Source organism: Rhinatrema bivittatum, chromosome 5 (genome assembly GCF_901001135.1).
Source record: "Rhinatrema bivittatum chromosome 5, aRhiBiv1.1, whole genome shotgun sequence".
Classification (NCBI taxonomy): Eukaryota; Metazoa; Chordata; class Amphibia; order Gymnophiona; family Rhinatrematidae; genus Rhinatrema; species Rhinatrema bivittatum.
The window spans coordinates 78,485,307-78,503,815 of record NC_042619.1 but is presented as its reverse complement, the minus strand read 5'-3'; the positions used below and the strand labels follow the sequence as shown (position 1 = coordinate 78,503,815).

The 18,509-nt window shown below is 46.1% G+C and overlaps 1 protein-coding gene across 1 annotated transcript in view; it reads right to left on the bottom strand.

The window, feature by feature from the left end:
• RNF17 (ring finger protein 17) overlaps positions 1 to 18,509 on the bottom strand; it is a 1,084,608-nt gene that overhangs the window by 1,001,471 nt on the left and 64,628 nt on the right. Inside the window, exon 3 of the mRNA XM_029603155.1 lies at positions 1,747 to 1,864. Coding sequence (XP_029459015.1) covers positions 1,747 to 1,815 — 69 coding nt within the window. The 5' untranslated portion in view covers positions 1,816 to 1,864. The remainder of the gene's footprint in view (positions 1 to 1,746; positions 1,865 to 18,509) is intronic.

Below are 18,509 nucleotides of genomic sequence, written 5' to 3'. Positions count from 1 at the left end.
GAAAGGGTGTGTTCAAGACAGTTAAAGTACTTGAACATTTGATGAAACTAGACTACTCCTGGAGAAAACTCACCACTCAGTCTAATTTTTCATCAATTCTTTGCTGATTTTGCTCTGATTAGCCAATTGTCCAGGTAGGGGTGAATTAAAATTCCTTGCTTTAAAGCTGCTGCCACCACTACCATTATTTTTTAAGTCTGTAGCTAAACCAAAAGGAGGAGCCTGAAACGAATGTTTTCTGATGCTCCACCCATTATAGGGATATGAAGAGATACGCTTGGTCAAGTATAAGGAGGTCAAACATTCTCTATTTCTTACCACCATTATAATTGACCTTCAGTGTTCCCAATCTAAAATGACTCTCGGAAATCTAACTCCTCCTAAATCCAAATTCAGGCAAAGAGATCCTTCCTTTGTGATTCTACTTTGTTTCTAAATGGGAACCCTCAGAACCTTAGGATGTTGCATCCAAGACAATCTGCTGCCCTCCTACTTCCTCCCTCCCTCCTATCAATTATTTTAATATTTTACATCTCTAATTTTAGTCAACCATTAAATGCTTAAAGTTTAAGCAGAGATATGGATGGGAAGTGCCCACCTGCACAGTGGTGTGTGCGTTAGATCTAGGAGGCTAAAGCTGAAGCTACCACCGAGTTAGTGCAACCCACAGGAGCATGTTATCAACCCATACTCCAAGAATTAATCTCCAAACCATTCCATCCCCATGCTTCCTATAAGTCATTTTCTGATCATGTGGTTATCCTGTCTCGCTTCCCCACAATCACAGGGCACCTGGGGAAATCCATGGAAATAGATCAATAAGCTTTAAAAAAAATGTTTATTCTTTTCCGAGGCCCCAGTAAATCAAACACCAAGCCTTTTTCACATCCAATTACTGCAATAGTCTACTTGCTAACCTTAATTCCTCTCCATTCCCTTCAAATTCTTTATTTGATTGTATTTTGATTTTCGGGCACTTCAAAGTGGAATACATTCAGGTACTGTAGGTATTTCCCTCTCCCAAAGGGCCACACAATCTAAATTTGTACCTGAGGCAATAGAGGATGAAATGACTTGCCCAAGGTCACAAGAACTGACAGCAGGATTTGAACCCTGGTTCCTTGGTTTGCAGCCAGCTGCTGAAACCACTAGGCTATTCCTTCCAAAACCTGGCTGCATTTTAATTTAAGCCTTCTGATATGCATGCTTTTCTAGTAATACTATACTACTTTTTAGTAACATTATAATATAACTTCAAAATAATCAAGTTTAGACACATATCCATACCTTGCCTCTATTTATTAGTTATCGTCCCCTGCTATTTCCCTATCCCATGACCTCTACTCCTACAGTTATTGCATAACCTTCCTTGTGTCAAGCAAGCCTGGTCATCTTTTCAAGCACATTCTCCTGGAACCTCATCTCTGGAATCCTCTCCCCTTCAACACCCCAAAATCCTTACTACTGTGTGTTTCAACAGAACTCCTTAATGTGCACAGCCTCTTTCAAGTGAAATCTAAACTCATCTCTGCAACCTAATTTTCAATTCTCTCATTTCATGTACTCTATATCAATATCTCATGCAGATTTATTTTTTAGGTAAGGTTGAATATATAAGAACACTAGTTTTACAGTGTTTATAATTATCTTTTCATCTGAAAGGTAATTTGTCAAGCCTATATTTAAAAATATTTTTTAAATTCTTAAATCTGTACACATGCATAATGAAATTCAATTACCACATACCATAACTAAGGCAGGTTCACGAACACCTTTTTTTGGATCCTGCTGCTGAACTTTCTGAAGCAACGTCATCTATAATCATCTTTGTGTACTGTTCATCAAAAAACTTTTCACTTTAGCACTGTAAAGATATTAAACAAGTGCAGTAAATCGTTAAATTTCAAAGTAGTCAGTGTCAGAGTATGGTCAGAAACAAAGGCAAATACTTGGTAAGGTCAATGCTGACTGAAGTGCAAAATGAATAAGGATAGTTTATTTTATTTAAAGATTTATATACCGACAACCGTTTGCACATCGTATCTGTTTACAGATAACTTAGAACAATTGAATATAAATTAGGCATGGCCTTTACAAAGAACAAGAAACAAAAGGGTATAACAAGGAACCTGAGAACTTAGGTTAGTACATTCAACTGAGAGTAACATAAGTTAGGGGAGGAGGGTACAACTATGTGAAAAGGGGGGCTATGTACAAAGGTGCAGAAGGTACATTCGTTAAAAATGCAGAGTTTTATCGGGGGAAAGCAGGAGAAAAATGTAGGGCCTAAAGGGGTACTGCTTAGGATTAAAGGAGTTGTCATTAGGAGTAGATTATCTACGAAAATTAGACATTGGGGAGGTTGTAAGGTTTCTTTCTGGAGTGCTTTTATCAGTAGGTCACAGAAGGAGTAGGGTTAGCGTGGGTGGATAAAGAGGGGTAGGCTCGAAGGAAGAGCCACGTTTTAAGTTTTGTTTTTTAATTTGGGTGTGGAGTGTTCATCAGTGGCATAGGTCAGGGGCATGGAGTTCCAAAGTGTGGGGCAGCAAGTGTGAAGGCTCTGTTTGTAAGGAAGGAAAGCAAGTTTGCTTACTAATAAACAGGATTCTCTATAGACGCAGGATGAATAGCATCCAACACGACAGACTCAGCATGGAGTTCCCACATGTGCAAGCTGCCTCATTGGCTCCTTAATCTCTTCCAGAGTTTAAGTTTTAGCAAGGCAGTTTATGCATAGAGGCAAGTATTAGGTATGGCTGATTCACCTTGCAGTCTATAGAGAACCCAATTTACAGGTAAGTAAACTTGCTTTCTACATCGACAAGCAAGCATGAATTTAGCCATAATGTGTGGGGCGTCCCAAGCTGAAGATTGCATTTATTAATTTACATGATGTTTAGCCCGCTAATCTACAATTCTCAGAGGAACTAATTGAAATAAGCAAACTGGAACCCACCAGAGGAAAGTGGACTACTGGGTGAACAGGATGCACAAACAGTTTGTCCAAAGTTACTGTCTCTTCCAGACATGTCAAGAGAGGAGGTGTGAATTGAGTTTTGCATGTGCCTTCAACAGAAGTGGCCCTGAGTTGAGTCACTAAAGTCACCACTAGACTCACTTGAGTTTCAATAATATAATCTGCAAACCAGCCCAGTGTATAACTGTTTTATGCACTGTCTGCTAGCAGTCTACTTGGCAACTGTCTTTCCAAATCTATTGGGATCAAAGAATACAAACAGTTGAGAAATTTGAAAGCAAGGTTGAGTCTCAAGTAATATGCTAGGGCTTTCTTATGATCCAAGCAGTAAAGGGGGCCTGTTTTCCTCTGTGGACATGCAGTCTCAGAAAGAAAGCCCAGGATACTGGGCTTGATGGACCCTTGATCTGACCCAGTATGGCATATCTTATGTTCCTGTAGCAAGATATTTTGATTAATGTGGAATGCAGATACCAACTTTGGAAGGAAACTGTATTGAGATTGTAAAATAAGTGTTACAAAATAAAAACTGTAAATATAGTGACTAGAAAGCCAAAGCCTGCAATCTGCTCACTCTTCATGCCAGAGTTGGCAATAAGAAAATTATTTCCAGGTTAGGTACCTCAAATCCAACTTGACAGGTTCGAATGATGATTTCATGAGTTGAGGAATGATTACATTGTGCTCCCAAAACATTGGAGGTTTATGGACCAGAGGTTTGGAATGCCACCATCTTTTCAAGAACTTTGATTCCAAAGTGTTAAGAGAGATTAGAACCCCTTTCATCTGCTGATTAACACTGCAATAATACTAAGGCCTCAAGACAAGAGAAAAGATAAAGAAGCAAAGTCCCACATGCCACAGAAGCAAAATCTAGCTAGGTGTTCCCATACGAAGTTAAGAACCTATTCCACTGGAAATTGAAGATCTAATTGAAGACTTTTTAGCAGATTTTTTTGTCCATGGTATCAAAAGCTTCATACACAGAACAAATCAGATGCTTCTCACACTCCTCTATGTCCTCCACTGCTTGATGGAAGTCTGCACGTGCTGGGTCTGAATATTCTATCACAGGCTTCAACTTCCATATGACATTTGTGAATTACTGCACCATATACCCTTAGGAGCCAAAATCCAAGTGCTAGGCTTGGATCCCTGGAATATTTTTCCTCAGTTGTATCCAGCACTTTAGGGTCTTTCTCAAGAAGCATGTTAGAGTGATCCCAGATGCACTTCATATGTTTCTATACGGATTTGAGTGGTGCAGTAACAAAACCACCCCAAAACCTGGGGAAGCCTGAACCCTATATGCTTCACATAAAACTTTCGGGCCACCTGAAGCTGCCACATTATCCATATCATTGAGTCTATGCATCAGAATGGGAGGTTTAAGAAAATTGAAGAGGCACTAAGCCATTCGCTCTTGAGTCTTCCTCCTTGGACAGCATCACCAGCTTATCCAAGAAACGTGAACAGAGGTCATCCAGGACAAGTCTAGAAAGGAGTCTGAAAGGGATCCAAATTTAATCTTCCTCCTCCCCTAATCACGGGGGCATGATGAGCAATGACTCCAACAATGAAGGAGGAAGACAGAGGTGGAGACCGCTAGTGATCCTAAAGGAAAAGCGCAGTTGCTTACCTGTAGCAGGTGCTCTCCTAGGACAGCAGGATGTTAGTCCTCCCAGATGGGTGCCATCAGATGGAGTCCGGCATGGAAAACTTTTGTCAAAGTTCCTAGAAGCTTTGACTAACACACTGAGCATGCCCAGCATGCCACTATTCACACGTCCACGCGAGATCCCCCTTCAGTCTCGTAACGGATAAAATTACAAGCAAGAAAGAAAATAAAACGCAGAAAAAAAAACCAACTCCGCGGGGTGGTGGGTGGGTTTGAGGACCAACACCCTGCTGTCCTACGAGAACACCTGTTACAGGTAAGCAACTGCGCTTTCTCCTAGGACAAGCAGGATAGTAATCCTCACAGGTGGGTGAATACCAAGCTCCAGGCTGCTCCCAGACACAATCAAGACCAACAGCTATCAATCAAGGTGCCAACAGGCACAACAGCAGTGCTGTTGGTCAGCAAGGGGTCAGCCTGGTCTAATCAGGGTCTCAGGTAGGAAGAGTTGGGTTTAAACCTGAAGAGATTGCGCAAGACATATTGACCAAAGGCGCTGTCTTGTCCACCATCCTTGTCCAAACAGTAGTGGGTAGCAAACGTGCAGGGAACTCCACGTCGCAGCCCGGCAAATGTCTGCGACTGGCACTGCTCACAGGTGGGTTACAGATGTCCCCATGGCCCTCCGAGTGAGCTTTGATTCGGCCTCCAAGCTGAAGGCCTGTTCGTGCATGGCAGAAGGCAATGCAGTCCGCCAGCCAGTTAGATAAAGTCTGCTTGCCCACCGTAGTTCCCAGCCTGTTACTGAAATAAACAAAGAGCTGAGTGGATTGCCTGTAACCTGCTGTGCATTCCAAACTGAAGGCCAGGGTTCTCTTGCAATCTAACGTATGCAGAGCCTGTTCCACTGGATGGGAATGAGGCCTCAGGGAAAAAGATGGGCAAAACAATGGACTGATTGATGTGAAAATCAGTCAGACCTTTAGGCAGGAACTTGGGATGCATATGCAGGACCACACGATCACGAAAGAACTTCGTGTATGGTGGGTACATATCCAAGGCCTGAAGCTCACTAACTCTGTGAGCCAAAGAGATCGCCACTAGGAATATCACCTTCCAAGTGAGGAACTTTGGGTCAAAGGATCACAAGGGGTCAAAGGACAATGTTGAGGTCCCAGGACACAACAGGGGCCTACTCATAAAGCGACCTACTATAGGCTGCACCAATATGGGTGAGCCAGAGACACAGACGGTATGCACTAATTGCACTTAGATGAACCCTGATCAAGGTGGTTTTAAGCCCAGACTCTGAAAAGTGCCACAAATAGGCCAAGAACCTAGGGAAAGAGCAGGTGAATGGGTCTAAGCCACACCCCATACACCAGATGGAAAACCTCTCATTTCAACCTGCAAGACTTCCTGGTGGAAAGTCTTCTAGAAGCCACCAGCACCTGGGAGATGTTTTCCAAGAGGCCCAGGGGTTGAAGGACTAGGTGTTCAACATCCAAGCCGTCAAGGCTAGCGCCTGGAGGTTCAGATGGCACAGGGTGCCCTGGTTCTGAGTAATCAGATCAGGTGTGGTCCCCAGTCTAATGGGATCCCTGATGGACAGATCCTGAAGGAGAGGGAACCAGACCTGCCTGGGCCAGTAGGGCACCATGAGGATCATGGTCCCTCAGTCCTGTTGAAGCTTCAGGAGCGTTTAAGAGGAGCAACAGAGGGGGATACACATACAAGAGACCCTTCCCCCAGTGAAGGGCGAAGGCATCAGAGGCTGATTGGCTGCCCCACGTGAAGAGGGAGCACCAATTGCTCACCTTGCAGCTGTACGGGTGGAGAAAGGGTCCACATCCAGGGTTCCTCACCAGTGGAAAATCTGGGCTGCCAACTCCGGATTCAGGGACCACTCGTGCAGTTGGAAGGAGCGACTCAGTCTGCCAGCACTTTCAGAGTCCAGCTTAGGTATGTCGGCTTGTAGCAACATCCCTTGCGACAGGGTCAGGACCAGATATGTACCACCTCCTGACAGAGAAAGAATGACCCCGTGCCTCCCTGCTTGTTGATATACCACATTGCAACTTGACTGTCCGTCCAAACCAGGACTATCTTGTTGGACAATCGGTCCCGGAATGCCCAGAGAGCATAACAAATCATCCAAAGCTCTAAGAAGTTTATCTGGCAAAGAGCTTCCTGAGCAGCCCAGTGATCTTGCATGTGGATGCTGTCCACATGGGCTCCCCAGCCCTGAGGGGAGGCATCAGTGATAAGCACTACCTGAGGAGGGAAAGGAATCCCTTGCTCCAAATTGTTGAGATTCTCCCATCAGGACAGAGAGCCTCAGAGGTTGCATAATGAAGACACACAAATAGAGGTCCTGGGATGCTTGTTGCCATTGCGACCGCAAGGCCCTCTGTGCATTGCGCATGCAAAGTTGGGCTATTGGGATAACATGGACCTAGGCCGCCATGTGGCCAAGCAAGTAAAGCAGAAGGCGTGCACTCATAGGCCAACTGCTGCATACGAAGGCTGCCAGCGAAGAAAGGGCCAAGGCCCTATTGCAAGGCAAGAACACTGTCTGCAGCTTGGCTCCTATGAAGTCCAGCTGGGGAGCCGGGCAGCTGGGCAGAGGTGGGATTTTGGGTAGATTATGACAAACCCCAAAGACTGCAGTGCCCGCATAGTCAGGGTCAAAGCGTCCAATGCCCCTGCACAGGAGTCACTTTGACCAGCCAGTTGTCCAGGTAGGGGAGAAGTGCACCACATAGCATTTGAGGTATGCTGCCATGACTGCCAGGCACTTGGTGAAGAAATAAGAAGCTGAGGCCAAACCAAAAGGCAGCACACCCTGTATTGGTAGTGAGCCTTCCCCACCACAAAGCGCAGATACTTTGTGCCCGGGGAAGATGGCGATGTGGGCATATGCATTCCACATTGCCAGTCTCCCTCTTTTGAGGAGGGGAATCAGAGTTCCCAGAGAAGCCATCTTGAACTTTTCTCTTGTGAGAAATGTGTTCAATACCTTGAGATAGAGAATGGGGCACAAGCCCACAGTCCTCTTTGGTATAAAGAAATACCTCAAATAGAACCCTTGGCCCTGCTGAGGAGGAATGGGCTCTACTGCTCCTGCTGAGAGAAGGGCGGACAGCTCTGTCTGAAGTATGACCTGCTCGGCAGACAAACCAAGATGGACATTGGGGAGTCTTCTGGGATCCTCCTGAAATTCAGAAGATACCCCTGGTGGACTATAGTAAGGACCCAATGGTCCGAAGTGATGGCCAGCCAGTGGTGGACAAAATGAAGAAATATGCCTCCCACTGGGGGATCCTGCATCTCAGGAACATCTTGCTGGCCCGTGTTCCCTCACCTCTAGTCAAAAGCCAGTAGCCGGGGCTTCTTTTAGGGCCAGCTGGGGCAGAGGTGCTCGCTGTTGACAGGAGCAGCCCTCGTAGCTAGTACGGGGCATGTGAGTGAGATGCATTTGGGTAATGTTTCCACTGCCGATAAAAGGACTTCTTGGGGGGGAAAAACCAAGATGGCTCCCTGAACGGACGCTCACTGCACAGCTCCGGCAACCTTAAGTTCTTTTTATTGTTAATTCCTACCTTTTTTTGATGCCTCACAAAAGGAAAGGAAAACAGAGTTTTCCCATCTGAGCCTCAGATTCCTGCCAGACAGAGAACCATACCGCAGTTTGCCTCCCCCATATTGCAGATGAGGACGCCGAGCCCCGACGCCTCATGGGGATGTATCGTTGAGTCCTCCAGAGCCACGGTTGCAGCCGGACGCATTTCACCACGACACCGACCAGCTGGTGCTACAGGGGAATGATTCCCCAGCTCAGATCCAGGAAGATGGGCTGAGCGGCGTGGTTGTGGAACGGGAGAGGTTTTCTGGTGCCTCCACATCGATGGAAGAAAGAGGAGCAGTATTAACAAACATCGAAGGATTGGAGGTAAAAAAAAAACCTTTTTGAAGCCCCTTGAAATTAAAAAACCAGCTGTTATAACGCTGGAGTCACTATGGGACTTAATTGTGGGGTTAGCTGCTGGACACAATGAACAGACCTATAGGGTTGAAGAAAACTCCCAGAAAATTACCTCTCTTGAAAAAAATATCAAAATTGGAGAACAAAACCAAGTCGTAATGGATATGAAAGAAGAAATGAAGGGAATATCTGAATCTAATACTATTATAATGTGGGAACAGTCTATATTAGCATGCAGATTAGAGTCTGTAGAAAACTACTTGTGTCATCTTAATATAAGACTGTTGAATTTCCCCCGAGTAATGGGGGAAGTTCCTCTGATTACATTTAAACGGTATTTAAAAGAGATTCTCAAGATACCTGAAGAACAGATACCTACAGTAAAAAAGATAATATATCTCCAACAGAAACAAACACAGTTTCAGATCTCACCAATTGGAGACCCTGGGAATTTTGATAATTTATCCGATTATCTAGAGAGTTCTGGACTTGAAGTGGCAGAAAGAACTGTTTTGCTTGTTATTTTGTATTCTGAATATGATAGAGGGGTAATCATGAAGCATTATTTTAAGGATATAAATATTACCTATCTTGGGGGTAAGATTCGTATTTTCCCCGATTTATCCAGAGCAACACAACTACGTCGCAAGGCCTTTCTCCCCTATATTTATGTGTTTTCCCCCCCCAGGATTTCCACGAGTAGAACACACACACACATATATATACATACATACATATACATTCATATACATACATATACACATACATACTGTGATGCAGTACGACCTGGCCCGGGGCAGAAACAGCTGAGACACAGCCGAGCAGAAGCTAGTGGTACCAAACTTAGCCACCGGAGGGCGCTGAGGAAGGTAGCAAAGACTACACTTCCCAGGTTCCCCGAACCAACACCTGACCCCTGGCTGGAGCCTGAGCAGAACAGGTGGAGGAAATTGGGACTGATCCCTATGACTCAGCAGAATCTATGGAGGCTGAGGAAGAGGGCGTGCCCCCGTGGTGGACCTGGCCACAAAAGCCCGCTCCTCAGAGTCTCTGGAGGAGGAGATGGAGGTAAGCTGGGGAGAGGAAAGCTCCAGCTGTTCCTCTATGGAGGTGGAATAACCAGGAGGTTGGGGGATGGTAAATCCTGTATTGCTGTATGGATGTATGAGACAGGCGGGAAGGGAATTGTGTTTTAAATGCTGTGTACCCTGGGGCTTGTAAGGACAACCCCGCATTAATATAAGGCTGCAGCCGCTGAGCTACAGCACCACATTAAACTCCTTATTGATTAAGATCCTTTTTCTGTGTACTGCTTGGGAGTGCCAGGACTGGGCCTGGCACTCTGACTAGAGGCTGTGAGGAGTCCATAGCAGCACTATGCCTGAGCTGTGCAAGGGGACAAGACGTGTCATAGGAGCGAAGCCAGAGGCCTGAAGCCCAGCAAAGCCCCACAGCATGCTGAGCGGAGGGACCTGATCGTGACAAAACATATATATATATATATATACACACACACACATACACACATATATACATACACACACCTCTGTATAAGGATAATTTCAGAAAAAGTATTTCTTTGTTATACACTCTTGTTTTTCTAAGCAAAGTTATCTTTGTTTGTAATTGATAAAAGATGATACAAAATTTAAAAAAAAGGACTTCTTGGAGCTTGGCCAGGAAGATTTCCTCACAGAGGAAGGAGGGTCTGAAGCACTAGCAGAGAGCTGTTGAAGGGTTTTCATGGTGGTCCTTCAACTGTGCTCCCGCATCTGACCTTATCCCCAAAAAGGTTTTCACCCATACATGGGAGGTCAGCTAATTTCTCCTGCACCTCTGGTCTAAGATTGGAAGCACAGAGCCAAGCCATCCGACTGGTGCAGATACCCACAGCAGCCACTCAGGCTGCTATCTCAAAAACATCATAGGTGGATCTCACCTTGTGTTTTCCGGCTTCCAGATCCTGCTGTACAATAGCCAAGAACGACTTGTTGCTGCTGCAGCAGGCATTCTGCGAGCTCCTGGACTTGGTTCCACAGGTTCTGGGTCATGTACAACTGGTAGGAAGTGATATGGGTGACAAGCATGGCACCCTGTAAGACCTTCCTACCCAAAGCATCCAGCTCCCTATGTTCTCGCCACAGATGGGCAGAGGAATGGGTGTGGAAGCGCTTGGCCTTTTTGAGAGCAGACACCACAATCACAGACTGGTGAGAGATGATGCCTCAAAATTTAAGGACTGCTGTACTAGGTAGGTGGCATCTGCCTTTCTATTCACTGAAGAGATGGATATCAGGTGTTCCCACATCCTAAGGAGAAGATCCTTAAAGTTGTCATGGATGGGAACAGCCACTCTCTCTTTAGAAGCATCGACAAATTGGAGAATCTCCAACATTTTGTATCGCGCATCTTTCTCCGTAAGAAACTGGAAGGGGATAGCTTTGGCCTTGGCACTGACAAAACCCGAAAAGGAGAGATCATCCGGAGTAGACGGACACCTCTCCTCCGGTGGTGAAGGCTCTGACAGGGGTCGTCAGAGAACTCAGAAAAGGACTCTGAAGAACCAAACCCTCCCCCCCCCCCCCCCCAGGTCATAAGGGCCCTCTTCCTCGCTAAAGTCATTGTGTTTCCTGCATGGGTGAGGCCTGTGCAAATCCCTGGCCCTGGGCTCCGAGGGCCTAGAAGGAACCAAGGGCACTAGGTGCTATGGGAGGCCGGAGGGTCTGGGGAAAAGATCGGGAACAGAGGCTTCGGGACCACGGCACTGGACGCCTCTTCCTCCTGAGAGGATCCATCGATGGGAATCACTCCCGAGGGGGGCATCTGTGGCCGGTGGGGAACAGAGGGTCCCTCAGACACCGGCTGTATCAGAAGAGCGCCCAGGACAAGGTCCAGATGCTCTAGCGGGGGTGCAAATATAAATGACAGAGGACCCGGCACGTGTATGGGGGCCGGTGGCGGCTCGATGCTCCGTAGAGCTCGGAGCACTGCCCACTGCGGTCCAACTGCTTCTGAAAGTCCGGTGAGGCCAGCACTGAGGAAGGGGGATGAGGAGTCACTGGTGCCTCCTCGGGTCTCCGATGGGGCATGGTGCCCAGCACCAATTTCGGAGGGGAATGCCTGGGACCTCCTCCATGGGGTCGCTTCGGTGGTGGTACGGCAGCTGCCGACACCACACCAGAGCCATGCACCAACGGTGACCAGTGTCTATGCTTGAGGGATCTCCCACAGTGCTCAGTCCGGTCTTTCCCCAGTTCCAAGGAGGCAGAGGATCCATGTGTCCTGGAGATTGGTGAGACCGGGGGGGGGGCACGACAGGTCACTGGTCCCTCAGTCTTTAGACAATGCCATCGGGGGCGTGGCAAGGGGGGAGCATATCAGGCAGTTCCCCGCAATTCTTGGGTATCAGTAACTCCAATGCAGGCATGGATGGAGTGGATTTTTTGGATCCAAAAAGTTTCTCCATTTTGTTGAGGCATGACAATGGCCCTTGGGGGTTATCTGATCACACAGTTGACACCCACTGATGTCATGCGATGCCCCCAAGCAGAGGATGCCAACCTCATGCAGATCCGTGATTGACAGTTACGGGCACTCGGGGTACTGACAGAAAACCGGATGATGCCATGAAAAATAGCCACATGCAGTCGATGACTGGGGGCCCGACCGTGAAGAAGGAAGGAAAATTGTTACCTACTGCGCCAAGGGGATAACCCAAACAGCGAAGGGGGACCCGATGGAATGGAAGAAAAACAATAGTTTATAGCCAAAAAAAGCAGAAGCAGAGCTCCAAAAACCACGAGGCAACTGCACTATGGGGAATAAATAAATAGACTGAAGGGGGACCCTCGCATGGACACGCGGCTAATGGCATGTTGGGCATGTAGTGTGCTAGTCAAAGCTTCTAGAAAACTTTAAAGTTTTCCGTGCCGGTCTCCATCTGATGTCACCTATCTGTGAGGACTACCATCCTGCTTGTCCTAGGAGAAACCTAAGAAATTCAGCACACTAATCCCCTTCCCCTCTGATTCATGATAGGACTCCTCTGGGAGAAGGCAAATTTACCAGTTTAGGGAGGGAGCTTATTTTTTCCACTGGGAGCCCCAGAAATATGCAGGCTCCTAGGGGATTTGACCAGCCACAAATGTGGGGAAAACATTTTGAATTGGAGAGAGTCCATCCTCCCTCACCAGTCTTCAGGGTTGAGGGGGCAAAAAAATTCTTCACCAGCTCTGACAGCTGGGCACCCCTTTGTGATGAAGTTACAAGAGACACATCCTGCTCAGAAACCCAAACTGATTCATCAAAAAAAAACCTAAAAACTTGGCTATTCAAAAGGACCTATTCTGAATAACAACCCCTCCTCATCCCTCTCCCTAACAGCCACTTATCTACTATCACTCTCAGTTTACAACCCTGAACTAGAACCTTAACACAGAAGCCTGTAATTAGTTACTCCTTTTTCTCATTTCATTTTATACTATGCTTTTTTTTCATTCTATCAGCCTACCCAATTCTCTAGTTGGACCCTTAATTCTTCCTCTACATTCCCACCTTGTTCCTTCTCCTCCCTGTTTAATGTAACTTATTTTTCACTTTCCAATTTTTTGTTCTTTTCCCCATTTTATGTAAACCGATGTGATATGCAAATGAATGTCTGTATAAAAAAGTTTTAAAATAAATTGATAACTGAAAACTGCAGATAACCTTAGCACCAAGCAAGAACTCTAAGCCACAGCTGTAGCAGTAGACGCAGCCAGCTCCAAGGCACTCCATGCCGGTTGGGTCAATACTATTCATTGCTGGTGCCAGGTATGACACCAGTGATACTTTCTTCTGAGCTATAATCTGACTCCTGCATTGAAGCGCTCCGCTTTGAGTAGAAAAAAGTTGAACTGTGCTGTGCCAAGGAGGTGTTCCATGCTGAACAAACAGAAGGCACTCTGGACTACTCGGGTCTGAATAGAACAGGTGGCATGGAGCCATGGGGGATCTTCCATACTATAAACAATGTCATCTATGCCAACAAGGCAGCCTCTTGCCTCACAGTCAAAGTCTGTTCTACTCCAGCAAGTGTCTGCGCCAATAACAGGTTTCTTCAGCACTGAGGGAGATGGCCCCGGAGAGAATCACTCCTCAGCAGAACACTTTCTCCTTTCCTGTAGATGAGAGGACAGAGGGAAGACCCATTGACTCCTGATCAGACAAGTTCTCTGATCCATAACCCCAAGAATACTCCAAGCCCAGCTGACAGGCCAGGGACTTAGACACAGATCTCACTCACTTAGCAATCAAGGCCTCAGAGAAGGGTACACTTGATTGTTGGGACCTAGACCCTAAAACTCCTGCACAGAGTTGTTTACTTCCCCAAAGGGCTGGAGATCATCCTCTATGCAGCAATTCCAGTTGTTGATTTCTCTCCAGGAACTGGCATTGGAACTAAACCCTGGGCAGCATCATGGATTCAAGTATCAGTTGGACCTCCAGCTACATGGATATTGATGCACTGCATCTTTCAGTCCAATACCCTCAATCTTCCAATCTAGGTCCTTTTCAAAAATTGCTAATGCCAAAACAGCCTGAGAGGCTGGAACACTAGAGGTGTGTCAGTGGCAGACACCTAGACCCTGGAGACTAGATTCCTAGAAATGCACCAAGGATGAGCTTTCCTCACTGCAGGAACACTTCTGGGGATTCAAGGCAGCGGCCAGAATGTGTCAGTTTCCAGCAATGTGCTTTGACAAAGACTGTTGTTGATGCCCAATGTAACTCAGAGCTCCACATTACTGGAACTGAAGAGACTGAACCCTTCACACTCTTCATGTAAAAGGACATTAGATAATAGTTAGTCCCCTTGGTCCTGTCTAACACTCAAAGTCACAAGAAATCAATACCCTCACAATGTTACTATACTGCCAGAGGTTGATGCAGCTCCCAGGTTCTTCAATGTCAATACTAATGCGTCATACTTATAAAACCCAAAGGGCTTCTCCATAACCTCAAGTCAGAAACACCCCTAAGGGGTCAGTCATGCGAAGGGGGATGCTCCAGGATTGTGTGGTTGGCCTCTAGGAAGAGAATGCATTTATCATGGGGATCCGTGATAGACATGACCCTCTCATGAAAGGGGTACTTACTGAAGCCATTGGCCTTCTCTTTTAGGGGTATCGAGTGACAAATTAAAGCAGTAAAATCAAACAACTATGCTGAATCAAAACGTGACTGGTGCATCCTCAATGCACTGGTGTATCACACGGCTGGTGGAAAAAAAATGTAACATGAAAAAGCCTTCCTACAATGACTACGAGAATGAAGAAAATACCATGGGCCCTGCGAGACAATTCCACCATAGTTAGGAAGTAAAAGATATTTTTCCTAGCAGCAGGAAAGACAGGAACAGGGCCCTGTAAGCTCCATGGAAAAAAATGACTGGAGCAGCCTCTGCAAAAAAATGTGCGCCACTATGGCATGTTCACAGTTTCAAGAAACCTTGAAATCAAATTTTCATGCCAGTCTCCATCTGATGTTATCAATCTGATGTTATCAACCGCTTTTCGCGGCTCACCTGCTACTCTGCCGGGCAAATCACCCCGTCGGCGCCACCCCGTCCAGGGACCCAAGCCCTGCCAACAGCTGCTCGCAGCCTCCATCCACCCTGCGCTCCAACCCCGCAGGCCACGTTGGACCCCCAGTCGACCTACCAGCCCACTACCAACCAATCAGAAGCCAGAAGCCTCCCTCCCAAATGGAACTGACGAAAAAAGCAAGGTAACAGCCCTTTAAATCCGGGTTCTGCACGCTGAAGGAGCGCAACAAAGGGACTTGCCCCTTTGTACGCCCCTTAGGACAGCCACTAGAAAACAGACCGAACTCCATCATACCTAGAGCTCCTGTTTATCCCCAGCTGTTAGCGGCCTCCTCCTCCCAGTGTCCTTCTGCTCTTCTTTCTCCATCTGATCCATTCTCCTTCCCCTTCTCCATCCCCCTACAAGAGCTAAGTATGATCACTTTTGCCATCCCGGTCATCCACAATATTAGGAGAAACCTAGTAAAAAAGCATACTATACCCACCATGCAACAAAAAAAAGACTCATTCCAATCATGATCTCACCTCTGAACCACTGCTGGGCCTCACTTTATACTCTTTAATTCTACTTAATGCGCAATCTCTCTCAAAAAAAAACTCACCTCCTCTATGACTATCTTATGGAAACCAAACCTGACATATGTGCTATCACCGAAACTTGGCTAAAGCCAGAAGACAGTGCTAATCAACCAACTTCCTCTACATTCCTATATTTTCTCTATCCCCAGACGTATAAAAAAAAAAAAAAAAAAAAAAAAAGGAGGCGGTGGTCTGCTACTAGCTGCAAATAAAAAAACTAGGATTGTCGCTTCAGTTTGCAAATGCATCTCCCTCTCTAGAATTTGCGGTTTTTAAATCCACAGCCACCTTCAAATATGCCTTACTTATGCCCCCCCCGGTTGCCTGGAATCAGACCCATCTCCAACGCATAGCCAAACATCAATACAGACACCCCTGCCATTTTATTGGGAGATTTCAACCTCCATGTGGTTGCGACTCTGCGTTCCTCCAGCTGTGACATCTCAACACGCTTAACTTCATGGGTTTCAAACAAATCATTAACGAACCTACACACAAAGCAGGACACACGTTGGATCTAATCTTCATAAATAATAGCCTCACCCTTCCTCACCTACAGCATGTTCTCCAGTCCCATGGTCGGATCATAAGCTGATCTCTACAACGTTGAAGAACCACCAACCCATCCCCCCCCAAGCGGTACAAAAAAACACGGTCTAATTCAGGAAATTGTGTAACCCGGTCATCCGCAGCTCTCACCTGTCTTCAGCGTTAGACCAGCTGGACCTCTCGGACGCAGACTCGGTCTCATCCTCCTGGTCCAAAATCACCAAAAAATTGGCAGACCTAACCTGCCCTTTAACCAAAGTCCTTCAATCAAAGACAACAGAAAACCTTGGTATACACCAGAACTAAAAACCAAACGAAAACTCAGAAGCAGAGAACATTCATGGCGTAAAAACCCGTCATCAACAAACCTGACGGCATACAAACACCTTATGCACCACTACAGGATCTCCATCCTCCACACACAGAGAGAGATTTCTTTTCACAGAAAATCCACTTCATCTTCGATCTGAAAGCCCTATTTTCTCTTGTCTCGTCCCTCACCAAACCATCCCCCTACAACTATTCCGGATGATCAAGCTGCAAGCAAAGCCGCTGAACTAGCCACATACTTCAAGAAAAAAATCACAAACCTCATTGCTCCGCTTATTGATAATAAGGACCTTCTTCCTCCACCCCCCATCCCTGCTTCGGTACATCTGACTACAAACATGGAAACTTTCGAGCCTACCTCCTCAGAGATCGAAAATGTACTAAAGAAGCTCAAACCGGCGTCTCATCCCATGGACGCGATCCCTTCTAACCTACTCATCTCCATCCCTAAAGCCATCGCCAAACCTATTGCAGAGATCATTAATTGCTCCTTATCACAAGGCCTAGTCCCTGACCCCTTCAAACTTGCTATCATAAAACCTCTACTGAAAAAACCCAATCTATCTCCAGACGACCCCGGCCAACTTCCACCCTATAGCAAACGTTCCTTTCATTTCCAAAATCTTGGAAAGAATAGTAAATAAGCAACTCTCTTTGTAAAACTTGAAACACAGAAACCCTCTTAATCTCATTAACAGACACCATTCTCCTGAATCTCGACAAAAAACAACCACTATACTCGTAGATCGACTATCGGACGTCGGCATCAAAGGCACCGCTCTCAGCTGGTTAAAGTCTTTCCTTCTAAACAGGTTTTACAAGGTCAAAATCAACAATAAAGAGTCACACCCCGTCAGATCTACCTTGGGAGTCCCACAAGGATCCTCATCCCCAACCCTTTTCAACATCTATTTGCTCCCGCTTTGCCAGCTCCTCTCCAAACTAAATCTAACTCACTACTTATACGCAAATGATGTACAAATACTCATACCGGTTACTGATTCACTACATAAAACCCTTGAATTCTGGAACACCTGCCTTCAAACCATAAACAACCTTCTTACAAGCCTCAACCTGATCCTGAATACCAACAAGACAGAGCTCCTCCTCATCACCCAAGATGGAAATTATACAGTGTCCAACACACACCCCTCAATTCAACCAGCCTTCTCCCCCCAAGTCAGAAACCTTGGAGTCATCATGGATAATCAACTGAACTTCAAAAGTTTCATCAATAACACCACAAAGGATTGCTTTTTTAAACTTCAAGTTTTAAATCGGTTGAGACCTCTCCTCCGCTTCCAAGACTACCGTACAGTTCTCCAAGCAATCACCTTTTTCAAAAATTGATTATTGCAATTCACTTTTGCTCGGCCTCCCAGCTAATACCATCAAACCCTTACAGAAGCTACAAAACGCCTCAGCAAGGATTCTGACCAAGACCAACAAAAGAGATCATTTTACACCCATCTTGCGGAACCTGCACTGGCTCCCAATCAAATTCAGAATCTTGTACAAAGTTCTAACGATCATTCACAAAGCCATTCACAATATCACCCCCACTGGAGCTCAAGATCCCACTTCGGCCACGCATACCCTCCAGACCGGTGAGATCAGCGAATACAGACACCCTCCATGCCCCCCCCCCCCCCCCCATCAAAACCTCATTAAGGAAGAGAGCTCTTTCCACTTCAGGCCCAACAATGGAACTCTCTCCCTCCAGATCTCCGGCTAGAACGATGCCCGATCACCTTTAAAAAGAGAGACTCAAAACCTGGTTGTTCAACCAAGCCTTCTCTGAATTCAGATGACCCATTCAGTCTATTATGTTGTTCTCTAGTAGACCATCGTTCTAGCAAGCCATGTTTTTGCAGACGATCTTACA